This window comes from Bacillus rossius, chromosome 1, assembly GCF_032445375.1.
Source record: "Bacillus rossius redtenbacheri isolate Brsri chromosome 1, Brsri_v3, whole genome shotgun sequence".
Classification (NCBI taxonomy): domain Eukaryota; kingdom Metazoa; phylum Arthropoda; class Insecta; order Phasmatodea; family Bacillidae; genus Bacillus; species Bacillus rossius.
This window is the reverse complement of record NC_086330.1, coordinates 335,359,336-335,385,597: the sequence shown is the minus strand read 5'-3', so window position 1 is coordinate 335,385,597 and position 26,262 is coordinate 335,359,336. Positions and strand designations below refer to the sequence as shown.

The 26,262-nt window shown below is 33.6% G+C and overlaps 1 protein-coding gene across 4 annotated transcripts in view; it reads right to left on the bottom strand.

Annotated features, from left to right (window-relative positions):
- Positions 1 to 216: 216 nt before the first annotated feature.
- The window catches only part of LOC134528086 (uncharacterized), a 44,875-nt gene continuing 18,829 nt past the window's right edge, over positions 217 to 26,262 (bottom strand). Inside the window, exons 1-3 of one of the 4 annotated variants that reach the window (XM_063361339.1) lie at positions 7,590 to 7,709; positions 2,499 to 2,684; positions 217 to 575 (exon numbers count right to left, since the gene is read on the bottom strand). In XM_063361339.1, the coding sequence (XP_063217409.1) occupies positions 370 to 575; positions 2,499 to 2,684; positions 7,590 to 7,650 (453 nt within the window). In that variant the 5' untranslated portion in view covers positions 7,651 to 7,709 and the 3' untranslated portion in view covers positions 217 to 369. Of the gene's footprint in view, positions 576 to 2,498; positions 2,685 to 7,589; positions 7,710 to 14,863; positions 25,249 to 26,262 lie in introns of those variants that run through there. The other 3 variants (XM_063361340.1, XM_063361337.1, XM_063361338.1) reach the window with 3 other exon arrangements.

Below are 26,262 nucleotides of genomic sequence, written 5' to 3'. Positions count from 1 at the left end.
GAGAAAATGATAGCAGTAATTGGGAGGGGAGAGGGGAAATTTGTCACCTGTTCTAAATTTGCAGTAAAATGAACTTGGTAAACTTGTTTAGTTTACGCGACTTTTAACTCCAGTCCTATATTAGGAAATAATTTGTAAATCAAATAATTTGAAGGCGTTATTGATTAATTTCGATTATAAGAATATATTTCTGTTAAGTTACAATTTCTTCTATAATGGTGAACTATTGCAAAAAAAAAAATATACAAAATGAAATAGGCTACTGGTTTATTATTGATTAAAAAACATAGAAAATGTATTAAGTTTGCACATAATTGGATAGTTCTTTTAGATAACATATTACTTTATAAAAAAAATTTAGTTAAATAACTACGAGCATAACATCAACGCTATGGCCGCACTAAGAAGAGACCCTGCAGTGGATATCAGCAACGTTGGTGCTGAATTGCAACCGTCGGTGTCACATCCGTAGCAGTTTCTGATTTTGAATATGCGCACAGATGCCTTGATGGCATCGCACGTAATGGTTCTTGGCAGACACGTCTTCAACACGACGTCTTTTGAATTGGCCACCGCTGAAATAAATAGAAATAATTTCTTATATTCACTTTCAAAATAAAATATAACACTGTGAAAAAACTTAATTAGTTGATCTTGAAAAAACATGTTTAATCTAAACACGATAAAACAGGAGATTTCAAAGGATATTTTCCTTCGTCATATTAAACAACCAGAATTAATTGTGAATATTTAAGTCGGTGCACTCGTGTGATTTTCCTTAAGTTATGTAATTATTTAATGCTAAGTCTATGAATTAATGATTAAGGTATTAGCGGGGTCATTGAAGACGACCTTGTGTGAAGATAATGGAGCATCTTGGGAATGAATTATTTGGTAGGTAACTTCAGCTTCAAAATTTCATGGCAACGTCCATCACGAATCCCTCTCCCGGAAAAAAAAAACCGTATCCGACTTTGCCGGAAATCGAATCATTTATTTTCTTTGGTATAAGACGAGTAATTTGACCAATAAAGCATTTGATTCCCCTCCCACCCCCTTAATTTATTACGTGTAACAAGATAAACAATTTGTTGTCGAAATGAGGTGTAAAACTTTAAATTCGCCAGAGGAAAAAAAATATGCGTTTGAAATTATAACTTAACTGTTTGCTACATGTAGAAAAAAAATATTTCAAATAAAGTTCTGACTACCAATATAATGTATAACAGAAAAATTATTTGTATCCTGTTTGAAACTTTTCTCTGACACGAAAATGGCTAAATTAAGGTTGCGACCTGGACAAAAAAATATTTGAATTTGGCGCCATATATTGAATCACCAAAAACATACGTTTAAGGAAATGACGCAACTGGAAATAGGACCAAATACAAATTTGAAAGAAAAAAACTCACAAAATTCCAGCAATTAAATTTTTTAAAAGAAACTCTCAATTATCTGTTTTATACCACATATAGGGCTTCGAGTATAAGCTCAAGTGTACAGCAAATGATTTATGGCCACCCAATGAATAAATGCTGCTCTTATTTCACATTTTATGTTGCTTGATTAATTGATGTATCAATAATTACTCATATCCATATTCCCCATAAATATTTTTTTGGAATACAGTTCTGTAGTGGTAGATTGATTCCTAACCCCTAGACATGACCCAAATTCATGAGCATCAAACGAATACCAAGTGGTTTGGAGCCCACTATTACCATGAAGTCTCTTCACCTGCGACTTCTTCAAAATCGTGTGATGAAAATCCGTAATTTAAGGCTGTTTTTTATATAGTCCTATATTGAGTCACGAGTGCATTGTGTTTTTTCTTGTAGAACTGTAGTATGGTCACAAAAGGTTGCTTCGCACAAATAAGAATATATGTTCTTTTCCTTTAACTATTGTTTCTATGTACACACTGATATTATATTTGTATTTATTTTTGTTATAATGGCGAAAAGACTATTTTTCGCAAGACTTTCTGTTCCCTAAAAATTAAATAGGTCTACTTGGATACAAGCAATATAAAAAAGATGCTAGTTTTATAGACAAAAACCAAGTCATAAATGGGTATGGAAACAGCATTTAATATCAATTGAATCAGCCTGTTCAAAAAATGTCATAATTCCTTCAAACTAGAAGATTTACGATGATCATAAATAGCCAATTTATCCGGAGATGTCTTTTCAAATGAACTGTGATCTGGTTGCTATGTATCGGTGCGTTACAGAAACAATAAATGTACGTTAGTATTTATTACAAGGAACGTTCGTATTGTAAATTTAGCGAGAAACAAAAGTGGACATGCCTTTTTTCCAAAAGAACAATATATATTTTTTTTTTAATTGAAAGAAAATAATTGGTAACCATCGTGAAAGAATTTTTTTTTATCCCCCAGACGAGGCGTTTGTTTCGTCCGAGCGTTCTGCGCTTGAAAAAACAAGACTACGCGCTGAACCGTAGAGAATGCAACGCTCCTTTGACGTGGACCCCACCTGAGCCGGTGAGCTTCAGACACTGCACGCCCGCGGAGAAGTCCGTGTCGAGGATCAGCGCCGCCGCGAGGTACGGCGCGCGGCCTGCGACCTCTAGGAGCGTGCAGTTCTCAGCGCGCGAGTCCACCTCGCAGTCACCCTGCACGGGATTCTTGCAAGTCGACTGGAAGCACGTCATTGCTGCACCTGAAATATATATATATGTATGTATATGTATATGTGTAAAAAATTGTTTGTCTGTAAAGTCTGTTTACGGACGATAGTTTGACGTGACAACGTCATAACAAAAACATTGATGAAATGATTGCATACTTTTATGAATAAAATCGAATCATTTTTTTTATTGAATCATCACTATTTTGTATGGATACAAAGAAGGAGTGAAATGAAATCGACAATTTAATTGATGAATTTACTTTTATTAGCACTCATTAATTCAAATATGTTTATTACTTTAACGAAGATATTATTTTAACTATAACGTTTATACATGTTTGCTATTTTTTAACTTCTTCCAATCTGTGTTATTCTGTTAAGGATAGGACGATGATAGGAAAAGTAGGAAACGAATGGTAGTGTTTCAAGTTTAATGTGCCTCGAAAAAGTGAAATCTATGGTTGTTCCAATCGAGTGGAAGAGAGATATATGCGGCGCGAGCGTACAATGAGCGTAACGGGACAAAACTTAACGGGACAATGTGCGTTACGGGACACTTTTTCGTGCGTGTAGCCGGCGTTCATCGATTTATTAGACGTTGTCACGTCTAAAACAATGTAAGCTACTCTTTCAGTACTCGCCAGAGATCTGTAACATCTTATCTCGGTAACGAGCAAATTCGCGTGTTCTCATGTTGCAAATATACTTAAAGTGAGAAACTCTCGGGCACGAAATTTAACGTAAAATTCTTTAAAATATTCCCGAGCATTATATATACATACATAAGAAAATTGTGGTTTCAGATACATTTCCTGACACGAATCACGCCTAGTTTCCGCACCCGCCGCTAGAATCCGCTGCCGCATAGCAGCTACGTCGACTACAGAATCATTCGATTTGTAGAGCGAAAGGTTAAATTATAAAACGACTCCTGTAAAAGAGAAAAAAAGACTTGGAAAAATACTAAAACCCGGGTTTGGAGCTGATATTCGACAAGGAATTTTATTGAAATACTGCCCATCTTGTTTAAGTTCACCAAACAGTTAATATTATAAAGTTTCCTTTTGACTTTGTGATTTTTGGCTCAAGCCATCCACAACAGATGGCAGCACCGTGGTTACCTACACCTTTCCGTTCCATGCGACTTCTATTCACGGAATAACTTCTTCCAAATGCCGTATATATACCGATAGCTAAGATGTTACACATTTGAAAGGAAAATTAATTTTGTTAAAATATAAAAACAGAAAAAGCTTCAGTTTTTTTATTTAGGTTTTTTTTATATTTGGTAATAATATTTTACCGGTAGAAAATTATTTATACTCTGTGAATATATTACAACCAAATTTTGGTACCAACAACCTACAAAGAATCAGGTCCGTTTCTAGATTTTGGTAATAGAAGAGGTCAACTTATATAGTAGATGATATCATAAACTTTTCATTGGCTTGGCTATGTATTTGTGTTACTAAAATCGTAGTTGCTCATAAACCTATCAATGCAGTGCATCAGATCATCCCATTGTAATTTAAAATTTAAATTTGAAAAAAGTTGGAATCGAAGTCAGGTTTTTGTAATGGCGAACGAAAAAAAAAAGGAAGGGGGGCCTCGTGTCCCCTGTGAACCCCTTCTGAATCCGCGCCTGTACAGAATGTGTCGAAATTCTTATGATATAAATCAACCATACAAGCACCAATCACCATAGAATAAGTAATGCTTGGGACGAGACTGGTGAATCCGTTGAAGGTGGTATATGAGCGAGTCTTTCAATAATCGCCGGTGACATGTAACATCTAACCTCGGTAACAGAGCCTTTGGAGGCTCGTAACTCGCGAAAGAGCGACGCAAACAAGTTGTGTGTGTGTTTTTGTTTTCATAAGAGTATACAATATAATCCCCCTGTGGCTATTGGAGGGTCGTAGCATAAGCAGGTGTCGTTTACCAGTGATGGTTCGATTATTGTTGAGATAAATGGAGGCGTTTCCGGCGACCAGTGGGTACCCAGTCCCTGGGAATATTTTAATACGAATCATTGAGTTTATATTAAATTTATAAATTGTTATTTCTCAGCGTGTTTGCGTCGTGTTAGAAAAGCCGCATGGCAATGCGTCAATGCGTCCGATGTTCAGAAATAAATGTTCAAACGCCACGGCAACGTTTTGCGCTCGCTGACACGACGCAGGGGGGGAAAAAAATTGACTGGCGCGCTCTCCTGCCTAATTTCTGTTACACATTTCCGTTCCATTTCACGCAATCACTCCCAACCAATGCCGTATGCCATGAGCTGGAAAGTTACACATAAAAAAAATAGACGGATGAAAGGAAGCACTCCTTGCGCTGTTGGCATCCCCCCTGCAATTCGCGAACGAGTCCCTTTCCACAGATATGTCGATGTGGTCGCTGAAAGGTTCTAGTTTTCGGTGCGCTCCATGTCGGAACACGTTCCCGGCATGATCTCTGTGCTCCCCTTGAATTTCCGTCCGCAAGCCCGTATGTGTAATGCGTGCACTTTTTATTTTTTTTATTTTTTGTAAATAGAACAGACGTTCCCTGAATAGCTTTCCATTATTAACTGCGCGCATTAAATAAGCATGATGCAACAAAACATATTCAAATGGTTGAATATTCGATTAGAGTTTCCATGGTTTTACAAAAGAGGTTATGCTTGAATTAAAAAACAACAATTAAAACATAGAATTTCGTGCCAGTTTTTGAGAGAATTACTCAGCATCGTTTCTAAAAAAATAAAAATAAAAAAATACGTATTTCATGTATGAAAAAAACCCTAGACTAGAGTTGTACAAATCACAATGTATTTCTTGTAGTATTACAAACTATTTTTGGAAAATTGGTTTCGAAAAGAATCTTTTGTAAGAGGATAGAGAAAAATCACTTGTGTGTGTCGGCCTTCTCTTGATTAGCGTATTCGTCCATCTCGTTGGCGATCCACAGCACAAATGACTACGGTTTCTGTGAGGTGTAATTAATACTTTTGTATCGCTGGCAGGAAAGCGCCTTCTAGCGCCGAAGTCCCAAGCATGCATTGTACCGTTGCTTTTATCTCCCTCTAACGTGTACTACGAATAATGAAACATTCTGTAGAGGTTGCGAATGTAGGGACGCTTATAGGTTTGGCTTTTTTTGTATAGTAAACTACTTTAGTTTAGAGGGTTTCGCATACATACTTACAATATTGCTGGCATGAAATATATTTGTTACTCTGACCTAACAAACAGGTTATGTTGTCTATCTACTCGTGTTTCTCAGTGTAAATAGTTTAAACAATGTTGTTTGAACTGGTTATTTTATATACTTATGTGATTGTTGTGTGTTAGCGAATACAATAATAATCTTGAGAACATAAACTAAGTGCATTTTTCTCGGTACCACACTTTAATTTGTATTCGTAAATAAACATTGGAGTGAATATTTTTGCACAAATATGCAGATATACATAATTGTGTTAAATAAATATGAAGGTTTTTTATATAAACGTAGGGAAAACATGCGTACAGACTATAGAGTGCTCCAAATTAATGTAAGTTTTGGTGTTATATAGTGTATAAAAGGGAAGCCTGGTGCAGGCTTCAGGCTGTCCTGAATGGTGCGGGTCTATAACAGGACGCCATCTTGGATTTAGGTAACCATTACCTTCAAGATTATCCGTTTTTATCTTTTAAAAAATGCTAAAATTTCCTCTGAATTTCCCTTTTTCTTAACGGAAAAATTTCCATTTGTAGGAGTTTTTTCCACTGAACAAAAATGCTGTGGGACAATAATTATTCTTAAAAAGGAAACTTGAAAATAGGCTTCTGCTATTAAAACCAAGGTCATGGATTCAGGCTAAGTATAGCACAAAATAATATTTTTAGCATAGTTTTCCATCTTTTTTGACGAACGCACATATCACCCTACCTACGCAAAAGGACTCTATACATGGCAGCTGTCCTAATAATTATTGGTGCCATCACTGACATCTGACAGTCCCCAACAAGGTCTACCATACGGCCAAGAAAGGGAAGATCGAGCGTCTGCGAACCACAAGGCCATCTGTGTTGACACTTGGTATACCTTACAAGTCAGGACTAATGAATAGCATAGAGACCCAGAGTATCCAGACCACGAAACCTAGAGCAGTCGCACTCAACATACATTCAGCTGTTATTATGGATACAAACAGACTTTAGACGACCCTCATTCGTATTTTCAGAACGTGTTTCCGGTTTGGGTACGCTGAATTTTATCTACATCTAGTAGGAAAGTTATTCCTGAAGCGATCATCGTAATTTGATATCATGAAATCATATAGTTATCTGACTTGACAATTATAAGTAGTACCAAGGTGTAAAAAACCACCCATTACCTTAAAAATTCAGCTACGAGAATGAAATAGTTCATTACTTGAGGTTCTGTCTCACACTCCGCGTTGGGTTTTATTTTCTGGTAAATGTTATCAACTTAAGGATTTTCTAGTAAACTAATTACGATAGCTATTATCTTACGTTCGTTGTTGAGTCACTTATTCTCTCACCTGGTATTTACTAAACGTTATTTCTGAGCTTTTTAATGTCACGTGGGTGATCATTATAATGAATATCCACTCACGTGGCCTTGAGCCGAAATGTGATAGATAATAGACGTCTGTTGGAATAAAAAATGTCAAATGAAACATAAATTGCGTAATAGCTATTGTAAAAATTAGCATTAAATGCCCTCAAATAAATGTAACAACAATATGAGATAACCATTAATGACGTGTGAGTCCAAGCACTGTCATTTTGTTTAAACCAATGAAATTAATTACTTGCGTGGTTTTCATTCGCAAATGTTTGAAGATGTATTCAAAAAAGATCAATTTAAAGAGACAAAACACATACAGAAAGTATTACTAAATAATAAATTTTAAATAGAATAGGAGATTGAAAATATTTTTACCTGAAGAAACAGCTGCCAGGACGAACAGAAGTTGAGAAAGTCGAAATGTGTTTGATTCCATGGTAATATTTCCAGTTAATTTATCCAATGAGAGAGAAATTAGTTTAACGACTCCTTACGTGTGTGTCATTTGGAATACTTTCTTATACGTGCCTGTTATCTTTTACTGTCAACAATATTTCTTATCAGAAGAAGCATTTATATAAAGTACATAATTCACACAGATAAAAAATATTGCATGTGTGTAAATACATTTCTTGCAACTGTTAGTAATCTTAAGTGCAAGGAAAAGGCCTATCAAGAAAATTATTTTAAGAAGTTTCCTTGCACAATTTTTTCCTTGTATTTACACGTGATCTTAAATGGACTCGATTTTTAGAGGTATATTCTGTGTCCGGTTACACGGAAAAAAGTTTTCAGTACTTATTTAAAAACATTATTTGGAAACCAGTTGCCAAGATATAGTTTGTAATACAAGTAAAGATATTGTCTCTTTGTAAAACACATGGCTATAGTTATCTTTTTTTACATATGAAATAAGTCTTTTTGAATAATGTAATGCTCAGTTTTTCTTAAGAAAATTAGGGCGTAATTTTATATCTTAATTGATGTTTTATTCAAGCATAACTTGATTAAGCCATGGGAAAAAATACTCCAATATTCAATCATTGGTCTTTATTCAGTTTTATTATTAATGTGTTAGTTGATTATCGAAAACTATTCAGGGAACGGTTTACAAATAACTTTGACTATTGGAGGCACTGGGACAACACAAAGCATAAATTCCTGGGTAAGAATCCGAACCCAGTATTATTGAACATTATTTTGTATTGATAAGGTTGATTTTATGTGAATGTACAAATTAACAAATATCTGTAATTTCACGTGAATATTTATGTTCCATTAACAACAACAACAAAATACAGTTTGGTGCGTCAGGTGACCATTTAGGTTATAATTATGGAGGTACTAGGCTATATGAAACCGCATCATTGTCTTCCGCAGTGCAGAGGCGATGGAACAACACAACTCTCGGGGCTGAATTCAGAATCGCTTTTCGAAAGCGCAATCTACTTGCATTCACCTGGCAACCTCTCCCCCTCTCGTGCTTCATAAACACATTTTAAATGACTGTCAGCTGATTGCCTGCTCCCGTCCGCTTTCAGCAGAGATCTGGCAACACTGCACTACATTTTCTCGGACAAACTGCTCAGTTTGCGTGTGGAAAAGCGCCCTATATATTTTCGATTCTCCCTTGTCAAAACTTAAATGCTTGTTTGTTTCTTGGCGGTAGATGTAAATGTAACTTGTGTGGCGATGGATACAAGAGCTAAAAATTATAGTATTAACTCCGAACGAGAAAAAACTGATATGTATTTGGTAATAAAATGCAAAAAAAAAGTAATCGAAAATTCTGATGGAATTTTAAAAACCTTCCAAATGTTTTACATAAGAATGTTTTTTTTATAAACAATACTTTTGTTGAAACTCATGGTCCCGATACAAAACAAACTGGTCTGCCACGTTTCGAATATACCTTCTCGAAACTGTAATTTCATTTTACAGGCCGAAGAATTCTAAAACCTCGTCAATAGGATTCCTATATTCCTTCCAATCTTCTTCCTTCGCTATACAATTCACGGTGCTTATGCGATCCTCATCGGTACCAGTTCTGTAACGCGCGAAACATTTGTTTAATATAATTCGGAACCACACACAAAATTGTTTTATATGAAAAATTACTCATCAAAAACCTCACCTGTCTAGTCGACTTTCATCCGAACAAGCATTCCAATGAGCTTCAGACCACATTCACTTTTAAAAGATTTTACTTTCCTTTGTCTGCTGTCAACCAATTATCGAAAGACGTATCTGCCGAGAAATTTAAATAAAAAAAACCTTTCAGTAAGTGGGCACCACTGAAAAACGAATCTGGATTAAGCCATCAGTTCAAAAACCCGGCAAGGAAATTTTCCGGGAATGAAAAATCTCCGACCCATCTGGGAATCTAACCCGGCACATATGACTCACCATTCAGAACCTCTGACCCGGTTTTATCCCAACTAAACTTCTTAGCGTGTTTAATGAACATGTAATCATTTACAAGCGGGATGTAAGTTATGTGGTTTGATTTATAAACATGCAAAATCGACTAACTTTTTTTACTATGTGCTTAAGTTTTACTTCTTAAAGAGTGAAATGGTGTAAATATGGTTTTAATATTTTTAAAAAATTCTGATCACATAAAACATAATTTAAGATTTTGGCAATAATTAATAAACATACCTTAAGCTACAGTCTCTTATTAAACTATCTCCGAAATATTACATCTTAAGTTGTAACAGTGGTTAATATTATTTTAAATAGTTATGGAATCTACAAAATCAGCATTTGCAAGGTAAATTTTAATTCACTATAAATTTTCACATCTGCGGTTTAAATATTACCTACCATTAAATATATGATAATAACTGAGAAAAAACTAATACATTGAATAAGAAATTTGATATTTATACTCCGCATTTCAAATAGAGAAGCGATTGTATCAAATATCTTAAAATAATGGAGATATTTTTAGTAAGGTGAAATTGTTTAATTATTCTAAGCGTTACTTTAATAATAAATCAGCGAGTAAAAAATGAATTCACTTAATTAAAGTGAAATAGGTGCCGTTTAACAACTGTTTTAAATTGTCTACCTCATGAAATGAAATTAAGGTAAGTGTGATTTCATCAAGGTAAAATATATCCTCGAACAAAATAAAACAGGGGTTATAAAAAACAGATACTTAATCAATACTAAAAATTAAAAAAACCTACGTACAACCACAAAAAAAATAATTCTTATACTGTTATTTATGAATAAAAATTTTCATGCATCTTACAATTTATTGTGACTTTTTCTTTTGTAAAGATGTTTGAAAATAATCACATACTTCTCTTTCAATGGTGCAATATCAGAAATGCCGTGAATTTGCACGAGACAAACTGCGGGTTATTAGCTAGTGTATTGTAAAGTTAATGCTTTCATAAATATTTGTGGACCAACGTGGTAATTATTTTTTCATGAAAATAAAACAACTTGACGTGAAATGTCTACAGGTTTAGTAGTGGTTCATACAGTTATTAATAAATTAATGAAATTATACGTGCCATTAACCATAAATTTGGCTTCGGAGAACGCTTTGACTCACTTCCCGCCCCCCTCGTCAAATAAAGTAGCATCCAGAGTGGGAAGACTAAGTGAAATTTTAACTAGATGACTCCTGTTTCAGCGGCAAAGAAAAACTAGTTTATTTTTAATAGTTATTCAGACCTCCTGTAGTCTGTAAGTATAATAGACCCACTTCTCAAGCATGCACACACAAAAATTTGCGTTGTATCTTTTATTTGGAATTTTTCCCCATTGGGAAAGAGAAGGGTAGGGAACACACAGCTTGATTCTGGACATGAGTGAGGTGTTCGTGTGTATATGTTGGGTATTCGGCAGGATTGGAAGGGGGTGGAGAGGGGTTAAGCAGAGAGGCAAGGAAGCTACTGCTAGATGTGCCGTTTGAAATTCAAGTTTTATTTAAATTATTTAAAAGTCGGTTATTTACTGTGACATTTAATTTTTTGTCTTGGTGAAAAGTATTTGAACATAGGATAAGTATCACAAAGTTTAAATCATTTTTTTGTAAATCTGTAAAATTATATCAAGTAGAAATTTTCGTGCACAGGCAACTTGTTTGGTTCTTCAAACAGGTCATTAAAAAAAACAATGAAACAGATGTAAATGAAAGCTCATTCATTTTTCAAGAAGTTGAAATCATTTAACAAGTCGTTAATGATTTGTTATGAACATTTTTGAAGTGAAAACTTCTTTAGCCGCGTTGAGCGATTTTTGGTAGGGGCAAAAATTATGGGTTCGCGTCACCGACATGCTAGGGACGTGTTGCGCCAGACTGGCGAATCGCAGCGGTCTGTGTACATGTATACGCATATATAAACTTATACATTGTATATATACTCGACTGTATCATGTGCGTGATGGACTCTTTTTTGGATGGGTAAAATCTTGTGAGTTCGCATCACCACCAACATGCTGTAGTAGCAGTAAGTGAAGTTAATTCGACCACGTGAATACATGACCTAGGTCTGACATCACTGGTAAGTCATAGCTAGGTAATGAATTTTTACGTAATTTTTACATAGGTACCACTGACATATGTTATGACTAAAAAATGATGTAAGGATAAATTATATAATGCTGACATCGTACTGATATAATACCAAAATCATTTTCTTACGTACATTTTACGTAGAAATTATGTCATATTACACATTTAAAAACAGTTTTAAGTTTTCACTTCTGTTGACAGTCTCCATGACTGACTATTTTTTTTCATTATGTTTTTTTTTAATATGAAAGAGTTTAAAGGTATAAACTAATGCATTCGCTTTTAGGTACTTGTTATTGTAAAAAAAAAAGTAGGGTTATAGTTTTTTTGTTATTTGTTTGATTATATTCCTGTGGTAATTAAGTATTCCAAGTACCTATGTAATGAAGCATTTTAAATTTAAGAGGATTATTTTTAATAAGACGTGATAAAGTTACTGGAGAACATGTAAGTATATTTTTTTATCTCTTAATTGTGAATAGTAAATGTGCCTGACATATCCTCTTTCTGGACATTTAAAATATCGTAGTATTTTTCACAAATAAAATGTATATTCACGTATTAGCGACTTTAAGAGAGATTCTTCTGTGTGCCTTGGCCTCTGAACAGGACTAGTAGTGCCATCTACTCGATGCAACGCTTTCTACTTTCTCTTAGTTCATGTAGTTCTCGCTACGCAGCGTTGATATTTGCAAAGGTTTGCTCACTGTTAGTATTTTTAGTCGTACGTCGTACTGTAACTTATATTACAATATATATTTGTAAGTACGATTAAATACAATAAAACTATGCAAGATTGCCTATCACAGTGCCGAAATAACATTTTTTGTAGATAAATTATAAAAAATAAATTGGTAAAAATTAAATTGAATACATTTATTTAAAAACTTACTTTACTTACTGACACACGCTAACGTATGGGCCTATGTAGTAGCCGTAGGCGAAACAGCTTTTCACACAGTTTAACTTGCAGCTCACCTTGCAACACCCAATTTAACATAATATCTTCTCTTATATTTTGCAAATTCCCAAATTCATGTATTGGGGATGTATCTATTACCCCTTCCTGCGTCCGCCTCTGTGTCTATCCAAAGATAACTTATTTTTTCTGTAATATCTTAAATATTTAATGGGATTATACCCTAAACTGGAATCTTATTGACAAAATAAACGGAGATCTCTAACAAACTGTGAATACAGATTATCCACACTAATGATGCCTGATAATAAACATGTACGAAAAATTGTAGCTCCGGCTTGGTTACCATTCATAATGTAAAAAAACAATTCAATAACACTAAATTAAGTCATTACTTAACCAACGGAGCGGAATGACGCAGTGTTGAAGGTATGGAGATAGAAATTGTGGGAAGTCAGCATGCTGTGACGTGGCTGAAGGCACCTTTTGAACCCGCCATAGCTAGAGACCGGGAAAATTCGCGGATTCATTTCTTGGTATGCTTAAATTCCAGAAATTATACATTTGTGCTGCTTCTGCCATTGGTTCACTTTTAATCCGGAGGACTGTGGGCCAATTAGAGACCGTCAATCATAGAAGCATCGAATCACAGGCTACCCAGTCGAGACGACTCACAAGTCAGCAGCCAATTAACAGGTGGCATTTTCCCGAGTAAAACAGAGGATTGTGGAGACTATCCTAGAGATCACTGAACCCTAGCCACAATTTTCGCCCAAAAAATTGCGGAAAAGGCGCTTATAACGTCAGATTATCGTTGGTAAGTGATAAAAGGAATCTTCGTCGTAAAAAAATCACTTTCATAAAAAAAGTAATTTCAAACTGTTTACACGATGCAAAAAGAAACTACACTTCAGCCAATGTTTAGGGCGTCTGATCAATATGGCGAAAGTATTAACTGAAGAAGTAAAACGTCTTCATACAAGTATTGTGTAATCACGCAGATGTGGCCACCGTATGGGTGAAGGGCACCAGCCTCGCGCGCCAGACGTCCTGGGTTCTGGCCTCGGTTTTCCCACAGCCGCCAGAAATCACTCCAGGTAAATGCTGGGAAGGTTACTTACCATGGCTCACTTTTTGCTCAATATATCTGGCTTGCTGTGTAGGTATTATAATTACGTGTCTGCCGAAAAGGCGTAAAGCTTAAGGTCCTGTCTCACACGCCGTGTTGATGTTTTCCTTCTCCCCCCCCCCCCCTAATTCATTTTATTTAAGGGCTATTTTTAAAAATTTTAACACTGCACAACCCTTGCATTTGTTGTTCTGTCATAACTATTTTCAAAAATATTTACTTAGTGTTATATCATAAATGTAAAAATGCGCGCATTTCGAAGACTTGCGCGTCTTTTTACACAAACTATATTACACTACTAAGTGAATATATGTTTGAAACTATGTGGCACAGAACAATAAATTCAAGGGTGGTTTCAAACCAACTTATTACAAAAAAGTGACAAAAAATCAACATGACGTGAGAGACTGAAAACGCCATCTTGGTTTTAACAGTTTAGAATATAAAAAATTTCTGTCGTTCGAGTTTCAAAACTTGACTTCATTTAAGCATAGCTATAACATCCAATGGAATGCCTGAATGTAATAACGACTTTTTGCCTCAAATTTTTTAACCTGTGAAATTAATTAAGTTTGTATTTAAGTAATTTTTGTGAGTGACTAAAGCGATAATAAAATTGTAAACTGGTACGGTTTTTGTAAATGTTTTAATCTGTGAGCTCTGATTTAGCAAAGTCGTATTTCTTAGGCGAATAATGTGGAAGTATGTTGTCCTACTTCCATGAAAAATGCTTAATATGGATATGCAACCATAAGTTTCTATTCACTTTCATTACAATAATTATATGAGATTTATATAACTCAGATTAAACTTAGTACAGAAAAAGTTTAAAATAAAATTAGCCTTGAAAAAAAATATTAATACCTATTTTTTTTATTAATTGGTCCTGAACGTATTTCGTGCCTTAACCTCTCCATTTTAAACCAAGAAGAAATAAAAAACAAAATCTTTTACTTTAAAATGGCTATGTAAAACTTATAATTTTCATAAAATTCACTAGTAAAATTCACATGGTTCTGAAATGTACTGTGGATATACACTTTCATATCAATAAAAACTCCATAATGCTTGAAAAATACTTTTTTTATTTCAGGTCTTAATGTATAAACAGCGTCTTAGGCAAATAATGCTTATAACACATTCCTAATATAATATTAAACCTGGCGATTTTTAATGAGTAGTACAATCACATTCAAACATTCACCCTGGTAATTAATTTGGGAAATGTTTAGCAATATAGCTTAAGAGTAAAAAGTAAAAAAATTCGAAACATTTATGATTAATAAATTCATGCAACAAAATATATATTTTATAAATACTTGATGCGTGTGCAGTAAAGGGTAAACGTTTGCAAAAAACATCGTCATCACAAAATTTTAAAGGCAATGTCAGTAATCATACAAGGCATATACCTACATATAAAGTTTCGAATATTTTGTAAATTTCATCTGTGTAGTATTCTATCACTGTATTATTCTATATTAATAGCATTACAATTTTCATTTACTATTTAAGCTAAAGCTAAATGTTTATCTTTCTAATTATGAATGTAGCTTTAATCTACGTGCTCTAAGTTCATGGCAAAAATTCTAGAGTGCATCTATCTCTACGTTTCACATAATTTCTCTACAGTATACAATAAGTACATATTAATTTTTTTAAAGCTATGAGATTAAAGAGAGTTTTGAAAGGCTATCGTTATCACCATTAGAAAAAAATCTTAAGACTACATTAATTTCATAGCAAAAAATAGAAGAGTTTGGTTTAGGAGAAAGAATGACATATAATTCTGGATCTGATTCTGTATCGACACAACCAAAAGATAGATCAAATGAATTTTTTTTAAAACATTTAAGTTTTGCTATGTTTTGTGTGGCCATTAACTGAAATAAATAATTAATTATTTTTACTGTTAATAGTCTAAATGGTGTAACAATTTATTTAATTATTTTTTTAATTTTTATAAGGCAGACAGGCCAAGCGGTTACAAAGACACTTTAAACGATGTAATATATGTTAATTTAAGTAATTATACAGTCATGTAATTATACAGTTATGTACAGTATGCATGTGTATGTGTTTGTACATGGATGTGTATGAACGTATTTAATTACTAAATGTGTATGAAAATATGTAAGTGTGAATCTAAATATGTTGCGCGAAATATATTTAAACAATAAAATGTGTGCACTTCAAAATATAACGTTTTCATTATTTTTTAACGTTATAGTAGCATCACTAGCTGAAGAGTTGTCTTAAGAAGTCAACTAATTTGCAAACTGTGATTATCTCCTTGTTAGGCGTAGGCCTTATAACAGTTTATTTCATGAAATGTTCTACCATGTTTGATGAAACTTTCATTCAAATCACAAAGACCAAATATTCCAGATTTTATTTGGCTTTGAGCTGATTATTTCATGTTTTGAATGTCAAAACAAATTTAAAACCAGGTGTTTACTATGAATGAAGAAACAAAGTTAAATTTCTCAAAATTTGTAGAGAAATTTAGTTAATGTTTATACATAGTATACAAAATATATTTTATGATTTACAAAATTGGAATGCTAGTGTAAGATATCGGACAATTTTCTATAAGTATTTTTCTTGGTAATTTCATTAAATCAAACATGGCAGATATTTTAATTTTTAAAAGGAATAATTTCTTCATATGATTATTAACAAATCAAATATAAATATAACCTACAAAAATTGTTCCTCTAAAGTCTCGTTTGCAATGCAAATATATTTCATCATATATTCCACTCGCCATATGATTCTTTATTATCATGTAGGATCTTAAAGTCTCTTATTGTTTTAACCAGAAATGTGAGTACATTGTGAGGCTTTACTCCTCGGTGTTTCTTATGATGATAGACTCACACTCTTAAATAAATTGACAGTTAATAAGTAATGATCAGGGATGAAATTGTAAATTTATTTCTCTATCTTAGAGTACTGTTTAAATATTTTACTGACAAAACAATTATTTTTAAAATAGGTTTCAGCAAATTAAGAAATAATTTTGGAACATATTAAGTTTATAAATGTTATGCATATTCAGGTAAACGTTTAAACGCATGCGTGTAAAATTAATACGTTTTAAGGAACCATCAATAATACTGCATTATTTAACGTAAAAATCTTTTATGATTATTTTTAAGTAGGAAGCTAAATTTTAAAAATGACGTAATTTCCAAAATGATTCCGCGTTACGTTTCAACCCTTTGCAGTGGCAACCAGAGCTTTAACAAACTACAACTATTTTCCACTCGTGTTGTAAAATATTTAAATTAGATATTTCACATATTTTTATGTGTGGTTGTGTGACACAGAAACAGTCCACTCATTTTGTTTTTAACTGTAACTCTTTGAATATCATATTTACAAAATATCACTGCAAAATTTTTCTTCGACATTGTATTAATCATCTCTATAAGTTACACTACAAATAAAACAAACTTTGTGTGTCCTTAATATGTGTGAGGCAAGAAAATTTAGAAATATAATTACATAAGCATTTTCATATCTGTGTCCATATGTACTATACGAATAATTTTGACGTACGTGTACAGTTTTCGTAATTAATTAAATATTAAATAGAAACAACTACATTTCATATTTGCACATTAATTTTTAAATCCATTGTCTAGCACATAGATTCAACATAATTAGCTAAGCCTTTTTAGTTTCCGAGGTAGTTTAGTAAGCAATAATTTCACAATAATTGTTTGGTGTATGAAACATGGAGGCCAGTAACATATAATGAATACTTTCATATATTTACTGTAATTAAGCATCATAAACATCAAGTTTGAGTATTGGAACAAATGTCTTCTTGTGCAGGAATGAATATCCATTACGGGATGGCATGTTATTAATTTGGGACTTTGGCATATCAGTACGAATCATGATCACAGAAGTTACCATAAATAATATTAATAAACCTGTTCACAATTAAAGAGCTGAGCTGATAGTAATCATCAACTCACAGCACTACTATTAGTTTCACGCGTGTATGTACAAAAGGTGTAAATACGTCATGCTTAAATAACATAATTAGTGAATTTGTGCATAAAGCAAAGGCTGTACCCACGGCACCATCAACTCGCATGACTACTATCAGCTTTACAGGCACAAGCACAAAAGAGGCCAACACATTATGCTTAAATAACATTATTTTACACTTTGACTGAGTAGGCTAAAATCATAGCATGTATTCAGCATTTACTTAACCATAATAGTCAGTGTTACTTAGTAACAAACATAAGAAACACTTATTTCACGTAAAATATTTCCCTAATCATTACATGCTGTTTGTACAGGAAACTTTTAAATTACATGATTTGCATTTTTTTTTAAATTTTAGTTATATGAAGTCTTATAGTCTCACTTAGCTTTAGAAACATTAATCCATAAACTTACTCTTCCAACATACAGGAATTATGTAGGACTTGTCAAATATGTTACAGTAAAAGTAAGCTATGGACATTCCTGCTGTTACATCTTACACTTTAATATTCAAAAAGTTTGGCAGTGTCTCAAACGCTGCAACTAAAATCAGTTTTGCTATGGGAGGCATATAAAACATTTTTTTTCATTCTTCCCCAAGATGTTTTTCGAGTACGAAGAAGAAGCACACAAAACTTAATTCTTAAAATTTTTTTTAATTTTTTTGGAAACTTTCTATTGTTAATAACTTTGAGCGAACGTGGTTGTTTGTTTTGTTAACACAGTGGCCTAATTCAACATGTAACAACCACAAAAAAAATGTTACACTGGACGGTTTCCATATTTAGGCCATGTTTTGGATTTTACATCTCATAAAATACAAACAAAAAATACTTAGTTTTAAATAGAATACATTTATAAATGTATGAAAACAACTTGGTGTTTAGATTAATTTTGCGATTTTTTAAGATTGGGTTTCTTCATATTTATTTTTTTTTCCTTGTAAAATATAAGAGTATTGCGAATACCTTCTAGTAATGTATTTTACAAGTGATAAATCTCTTCTGGTGTACTGTTACGTAGCACCAGGCTTTAATTGTAAAAAAAAACTATTTTCATTAACAAATTTCATTGCATTTTTAATTAAAAGATACATGTGCGATGAAAAGTTTTTCAATGTTTTTGGACTGTCTTCTTAGATTTTTATTTAACAATTTTTATAGTTTTTTAAGATCACAGAAAGCTTCTAAATTAATTTATAAAGGGAAATATATTTATGTATCATAAGCTTAAATCGCCATTTGGTGTAAAATTTTGACTCGAATCTGGGTAAGCTTGTCTAATGACTTTCAAGCAATATTTTGAAATAATAGCGTAAAGGTTATTTGTATTTAATTAAAGTTTTAGATGGTTATCATGCAATCCATTTGTTTTAGCGGGATACAAAGCAAAACCTCATTTTTAAATATATTTATAATAATGAATTTACGGTGCATAAAGAAAATGCAAATACGTTTACGAAATCGTGAATAAATCGTCAAGAAAAAATTTGCCTTTAGATGACTAAAACCTTTTTAACTTAACGTGGAGGCTAAGAAAAATTATTGTTGAAAAATACATAAGATGTTGATTTTATAGCTTCATAATTATTTTTTTATTTATTATAATATGTTGCGTGTAAAATAAAAATGCAATCACTTATTAAATTATGTAAGAATTTATGGTCAAATTATCAGAATATCGGAGCGTTAAGCCAAAGAACTTTGGTTTTTTACTACTGGCGGGGGAATAGGACTTTTCACGTTCTATATGAGATGATTTTGCAATGGTCCGCCATGCCTTTCGCAAGAAAGGGGAGGATGGTAAAGAGACAAGAAATCACCCAGGATTGAACAGAGGAAATAAATCTCCCAAAAGTGGAAAAAAAAAACCTTACCCGACTGAGAATCGAACCCAAGAGATCTTTGGTTCCGACCCCTGATTAACTTCCAGGGAAATAAAAATAATAGCCCGGAACAGGAGTGCGGTAAGAGTTGTGGCGGACCGATCCCTTGACCGCAACTAAACCCAATTTAACAAATTCAATACAATTATAAAAATATACGTCCGTGACTTGCCGTTATCTTTAGCATGCAAAAATCCTGTCGTTAAACACTTTATGTAAACCTCATTCTTGTTTTTATTTGTTGTAAATTCTAACGCCTCCACTAGTTGACGCATAGGAATATGTAATATAAGATTTAGAACTATATACCTACTAATCTATTTTCTTCTACGCTACCGAATACATGTAATAAGTACATGATAAATCAATGAGGTTGTTAGAAGCAATCTAGAAGCCGAGGCATCATTTAAAATGACTAGTGTAATTTTTAAAGAATATCCCACGACCTTATTGGAGTTACGTAATTTTATCCTTATGTTTGGTTCCTTGTATCTATCGGATTAGATATTTCTACGGAAACTTACTAAATATAACTATTTGAAATTATTAATTTGATACGAAATTTATTTTTTCTAGCCTTTGTCTATTTTTGCAAAGAGTTCTTCAGAGTGCTTGGTTTCCTTAATTCTATAAAATTTGTTAGTATACTGTATTATTTTTTTGGTAAATGAAAAATAAATATTCACGAAAAATCAAAGATATTTATAAATTTGTACATTCACATGAAAACAACTCTATTACAAAACAACAGTGTTCGCAGTAATACTGGGTTCGGATTCTTACCCGGGAATTTATACATTGTATTGTCCCAGTGCCTCCAATGATTAAATTATTTGTAAACCGTTCCCTGAATACCTTTCCAGTATTAACTGGGCACATAAATAAACATAATAAAACAAAATAGAGTTCAGCTGCTGAATAATCGATCATCTTTTTATGTTTTATAAAATATGCTATAATGAAACATCAATTAAAATATATAATCATTGACCAATTTTCATAAGAATTTTCGTATTTTCGTATTATCCGAAAAAATGTATTTCATACATGCAAAACTAACCACAGTTATGAGCTGTACAAAGTTACAATATATTTCTTGTAATGTTAAAACTATCACTTGATACCTAGTTTCGAAGGAATCTTTTGTTAAATTACAGGAAATTATAATTTTTGCATTCTCTCCATAGGTTAAGCTGCTTGTGTTTTGCATTAACCTTCAGAAAGTGTGTAAAAAAATCCATAATCATTGAGAGTTTGATAATATTGATTCAGTTTTATTTCGAAGACGGGTATTTTAAAACCATTAGCTTAAAACTCTGTTTTTTATTGGCTGCAAAACTGGTTTTCTGTTCAGCATGGGTCTTTGCTACAGAATGTTTGGAAATAATTTTCCAGAAAGCTGTACGCATTAGCTCTAGGTACGGTTTTCAACTACTTCAAAGCGTATTATTAATAAATACTGTACTATATTAATATTGACCGACTCTAATTACCACTGATTTATTTTTAGTAGAATTTATAACCAAATTCTAGTGAATTTTTCCAAGTAATTATATTTATGAAGGTTTAAAATAGTTACATTAAGTGCTATCAATTGTTTTTTTGTGTCTTGAGTACCCAGTGAAAGGAAAAATTTGTACAGGAAACATTGTTTTATAAAACTAATTTTTAATGAGGCATATGTCTTTACCAAATTATGTTAATAAAAATATTACATGAAAGCCAAATATGTATAGAAACGTGGCTTTGAATCAATATATGTTTAAGCATTTATTTCCCCAAACTTTCCAACTATCATAACATATTGTAAATTTAGCAAAAGTATATGCAGTTAACAATCGAAATCTCGTCTTCAGAAAAATGGAAAATGTGGTGAATTTATATCCTTTACAGGAACATTTAATAAAACCGAGTCCATTAACATATATTTCCTTACAAGAACCAAGACTAGGAAATAGTATAAAAAGTTTACAAAATTTGCTTCATGTTATAAAACATATGGTTGCAACACAAGACCACCCGACTGCACTTAGCTAGGGGCCTAAATGAGTTTTATCCGCAATGAGTTTCTTCAATAGTAGCATAGCCATACGTGCTTAGACATTTAAAAACCTACTTGAGATTTTACAAAGGTATCTCATTATGTATACAATTTATAAATGTGCTCTCCTGCAATAATTTATTTTCTTCATATAGTTTAAATTTTATTTATCCAGGTAAAAGAAGTACTAACTTTAACAGAAGCAAAAAAAAATTTATATAAACTGTTACAGTAGGAAATTGTGTTAAACGAGGATATATATAAAATTATATATACACACACGTAAAGTGAAATGTTTAGACTTCGCCAAGCAATGAACATGGTGTATTAATTAATGTCGAACTACACGGCTTTAGTTTGAAATGCGTGAGTTCTATTTTTCCTAACGTTCAGGGATGATGATTTCAGAACTACCCAATTTCTTTTACAAGAATGCTAGCCTTAAAAGTGTTACAAGAAATTCCTGCTCATGAATAGGAAATAGCCAAATTAGATACAAAATTGAGCCATTTGTATAAAGTGTACAATTGCGTGCCAAGACCAACACAGTTCTTTTTTATATTTTGTTTTGACGAAAAATGTAATCGTAATGTATCCAAATGGGCTTGTATGTAACAACGTGTTTTTGTATTTAAAATCAAGCTTTATTTGTTGATGTTACAAAATTATTTTATATTATTCAGTTCTGTCGAGAGAAAATAAACGTTCGGGGGCAAATAATTGCATTTTGGGACCTATAATCATTATTCAATGTACAACTTGTCAAACCCTACAAATAAAATAATTAAAATATTGTAAACTTTAACGTGGCCATAATTTTAAAAGTGATCTGTTCGTATAGCATAACTTGTACACAAAAAAAACTCTGTACTTTTACAAAAGATTCTCATAAAAACCAGGTGACAAGAAACAGTTTTTAATACTACAAGAAATATATTGTAACATTGTATACAACACATGGCTATTTAATTTTTGCTTATATGAAATAATTTTTTCGAGATAATACTAAGAATTTATTTGGAATATATTTTTAATTTTAATTGATGTTTGATTCAAGCATATTTTTTTTAAACCGTGAGGAAGATAATAGAATATTCATCATCTTGAATTTATTTTGTTGTATAATGCTTATTATTGCCACAGTAAGTTAATATTGAACAGCTATTCAGGGAACTGTTTACAACAAACTTTAACTATTGGAGGTACTGAGACAACAGAAAGCATAAATGCCCAGTTAAGAATCTGAACCCAGTATTTTTGCGAACACTATTTTGTAGTAATAAAATTGTTTCATGTAAAGGTATTATTTCACAAATATCTGTTATTTTACATGAAAACTTTCAGGTTAAAATGTTTAATTAATTATATTAGAAATAGTATCGTAATTTTCGTCCCAATATAAGGGTTCACAAACGAATTGAAAAATATTTCAAAAGTTAACCTAATCCTTTTGATGGCCATGGCTATCACAACAAAATGTTTCGTGAGGTGTACACGGAAAAAAAATTAGGTAGCCGTAAGCACGCAGTTACGGTAAACGTAAACGTACAGGTCAACTATGAAGGTCTTCTGCCTGGTAGAAGACCACGTGGTACGGATCTATCAGCCCTTCAACTAACTACGAAAACAAGCGCACATCAAGCGGAAACAGTTGCAGCAACTGGGCTAAACGACGGAGGTAAAACAAGCCCTCATCAAACCTAAGCAGCGAAGAAATAACTTCGCGGTCGCAACATCTGAACGGCTTACTTTGCCGACAGAGTCTACGAGAAACGTGCGTTGCGGTGGACGCAATTGAATGTTCCAGTTTTGGAGCGGTGGTTGGTCGACATCTCGTGACTGGAAGAATGGAAAAACACGCATAGCGTTCAAAATACAAGTAAATATTCGTTTGAAAATCGTAGGCTTAAGTTGGAGTAACAAATAGAGACTTGCGAAATTCGTGTTATCATTCGACGACTAACTAAGATTACGTACCCTTATACATTTGAGCAATCTCTCTGAGATTGTATCAAGGCGTCTCCTGACACACGTCAAAATAATGCTGGTAAACAGCAGACCTACACAGCCTGTCCAGGAGGTAAAAAAAATTCAAGCACCCAATATAATTTATTACGCTGTCTTGATCGTATAACAAAAAAAAAGTATTTTTGAAGAAACAGAAATATGAGCTGGAGCTACCACCTATTTGTTCTTGTAACAAATGTTTTATGATGTTCTGTAAAATGTTTATTCTGTTACTGGTAACAATTTATGTTTTTATGTATTTTCTTCATCGAAAACGTTTTCATTGGAAAAATAAATAAAACCAATAATTTTTGCCATAATGAATACCCCACTAAATATTTTGTGGTGACATACAAATATTTTTTTTATGTTATTGATGAAAAAAAATTTTCCATGAAAAACAAATCTTTCTGTCCCTTATAAATAAATACAGAAAAAATCGCGGTTTCATTTCGTGTTATGCTAAAATTCTAACAATATTCAAACCTCTGTGCTACTTCTGCTATTGGTTCGCTGTTAATGTGGAGGACTGTGAGCCAATTAGAGACCTTCAAGTTATCTAGTTGAGACGCGTCACAAGTCAGCAGCAAACAATGTACAGGTCGCATTTGACTGAGTGTGGATTCTATCGTGGTCATTAAACATGCGAATTTTTCCAGTAAAAAAAAAAACGTCACGGATTCAATTCAAAATAGGCTAGAATACAAATTGATTGGACCACAGTTCATCTGAAAGACTTTTTTTTAATGAAAAAACTTTCAACAAAAAAAATTATCGAATCAGGAGAATTCCAGTTAACAGGTGTCTCAAGTCAGTAGTCAATGAGCAGATTTAGTTTTCCCGATGGCATAGAGGATCATAGAGTCCATCCTACAAGTCAATCAAATCGCGAGTTTTTCCTGTATCTTTTTTTTAATAAGTAAAGCCACGATTATCTCGCAGATTTTTTTCAGCTCACTGGTCGATAACGAGGTCATCGTTTAGCCACTATTTCTCCTTGTTTATAAACCGGCTGAGGTTATTAGTCAAGGGTTATTTCGTGAGCACTTTAGTGTAATCGTCAAGAAGTGAAACCGATTTACATGAGCGAAATAATCGTGAAGCTATTTGGTGGACATTGAAAAAAACAAACCATTCTTTATATAGTCAACAGACAATTTTTTGAGGGTCAATATATTGGCAAGAATTTGTTTTTGTTGTGGTCCTTTCCGAAAGCAGGTTGACGTCGGGAAGCACAGGACGACCTCACGGCAGCGCGCCGGGACGCCCCAGTAAGAGGACCGCCGCCGCCGCCGCCGCCGCCGCAGTAAGGCCCCCGCCGCCCGCCCCCGGCGCCCCGTTGCACCGGTCCTCGCGGCACACCACGCACTCCCAGCTCATCTGCAGGTCCATCACGCCCGTGCGCCGGATCGCGTCGTCGAAGATGCGCTCCATCATGGCGCACTGGTTGTCCACCTTGGGGTGGCACAGCCGCAGCGTCATCTTCTTGTTCTCCATGCCCAGCTCGCTGCCTGCGACACACGGCACACACGCGTTGTACTGGCCGCGATCCAGTGAGTTGAATGCACGTGCACGCGCGACACTTCAATGATGAGTTAGAGACTGGAAAAATTCGCGCTTTCGATAACCTCTAGGACAGACTCCACAACCTCCTACATACTCAGGCAAATGCCACCTGCTCATTGGCTATTGACTCGTGACACCTGTCAACTGGGACGCTTGCGATTTGACACTTTTTTGGTTGAAGGTTTTCCATTGGCTCAAAGTCCTTCAGATGAACTGTAAGCCAATCATAGAAGCAATATAAAGGTACTGTTATTTGGATTCTAGCATATCGTGAAATAAATCCGCGAATTTTTCCGGTCTCTAATGATGAGCCACTTCATTAATACTTTAATACAAATAACCGACTACGAGGACAATGCAATGACGTAGAGACCTGCGAAATTCGCGGTTTCGATGGCCTTCAGGATAGACTTCACATACCCCTGTACACTCAGCAAATTAACGCAAGTTCATTGGCTGCCGACTTGTTAAGTCGTCTCAGCTGGTTTGTCTGTGATTCGATCCTTCTTTGGTTGAGGGTTTATAACTGGTTGAGATTCGTCCAGATGAACAGTAAGCCTATCACCGAATGAATCCGCGAATTTTGCAGATCTCTAGCAATGAGATTGGAAGTTTAAAAAATTACTCAACGGCACGAATGGTATGACTAAATTAAATGTGACAATATAAAAATTAATTAATTTTTAATATAATTAATAAAATTATTTAAATGAATCATTTATTGAATTAGAACTGAAATTCTCGTCTACATCCAGATATGGCTTATAGACAGAGGTGCGGTGGTGGAGTGTCGCTTTTCCACTGCCCAACTCAGCTCAGGTCGTTACACAAACGGTTTTTGATCAACCTAAAGCAGGCCCGCCGACACTGGAAAAAAAAAGTATTTTGGTAACATCTGTAAACATGAGATGGAATGTTATTTACGTGTACACTGGGAAGTATACCATACGAATTTTGTA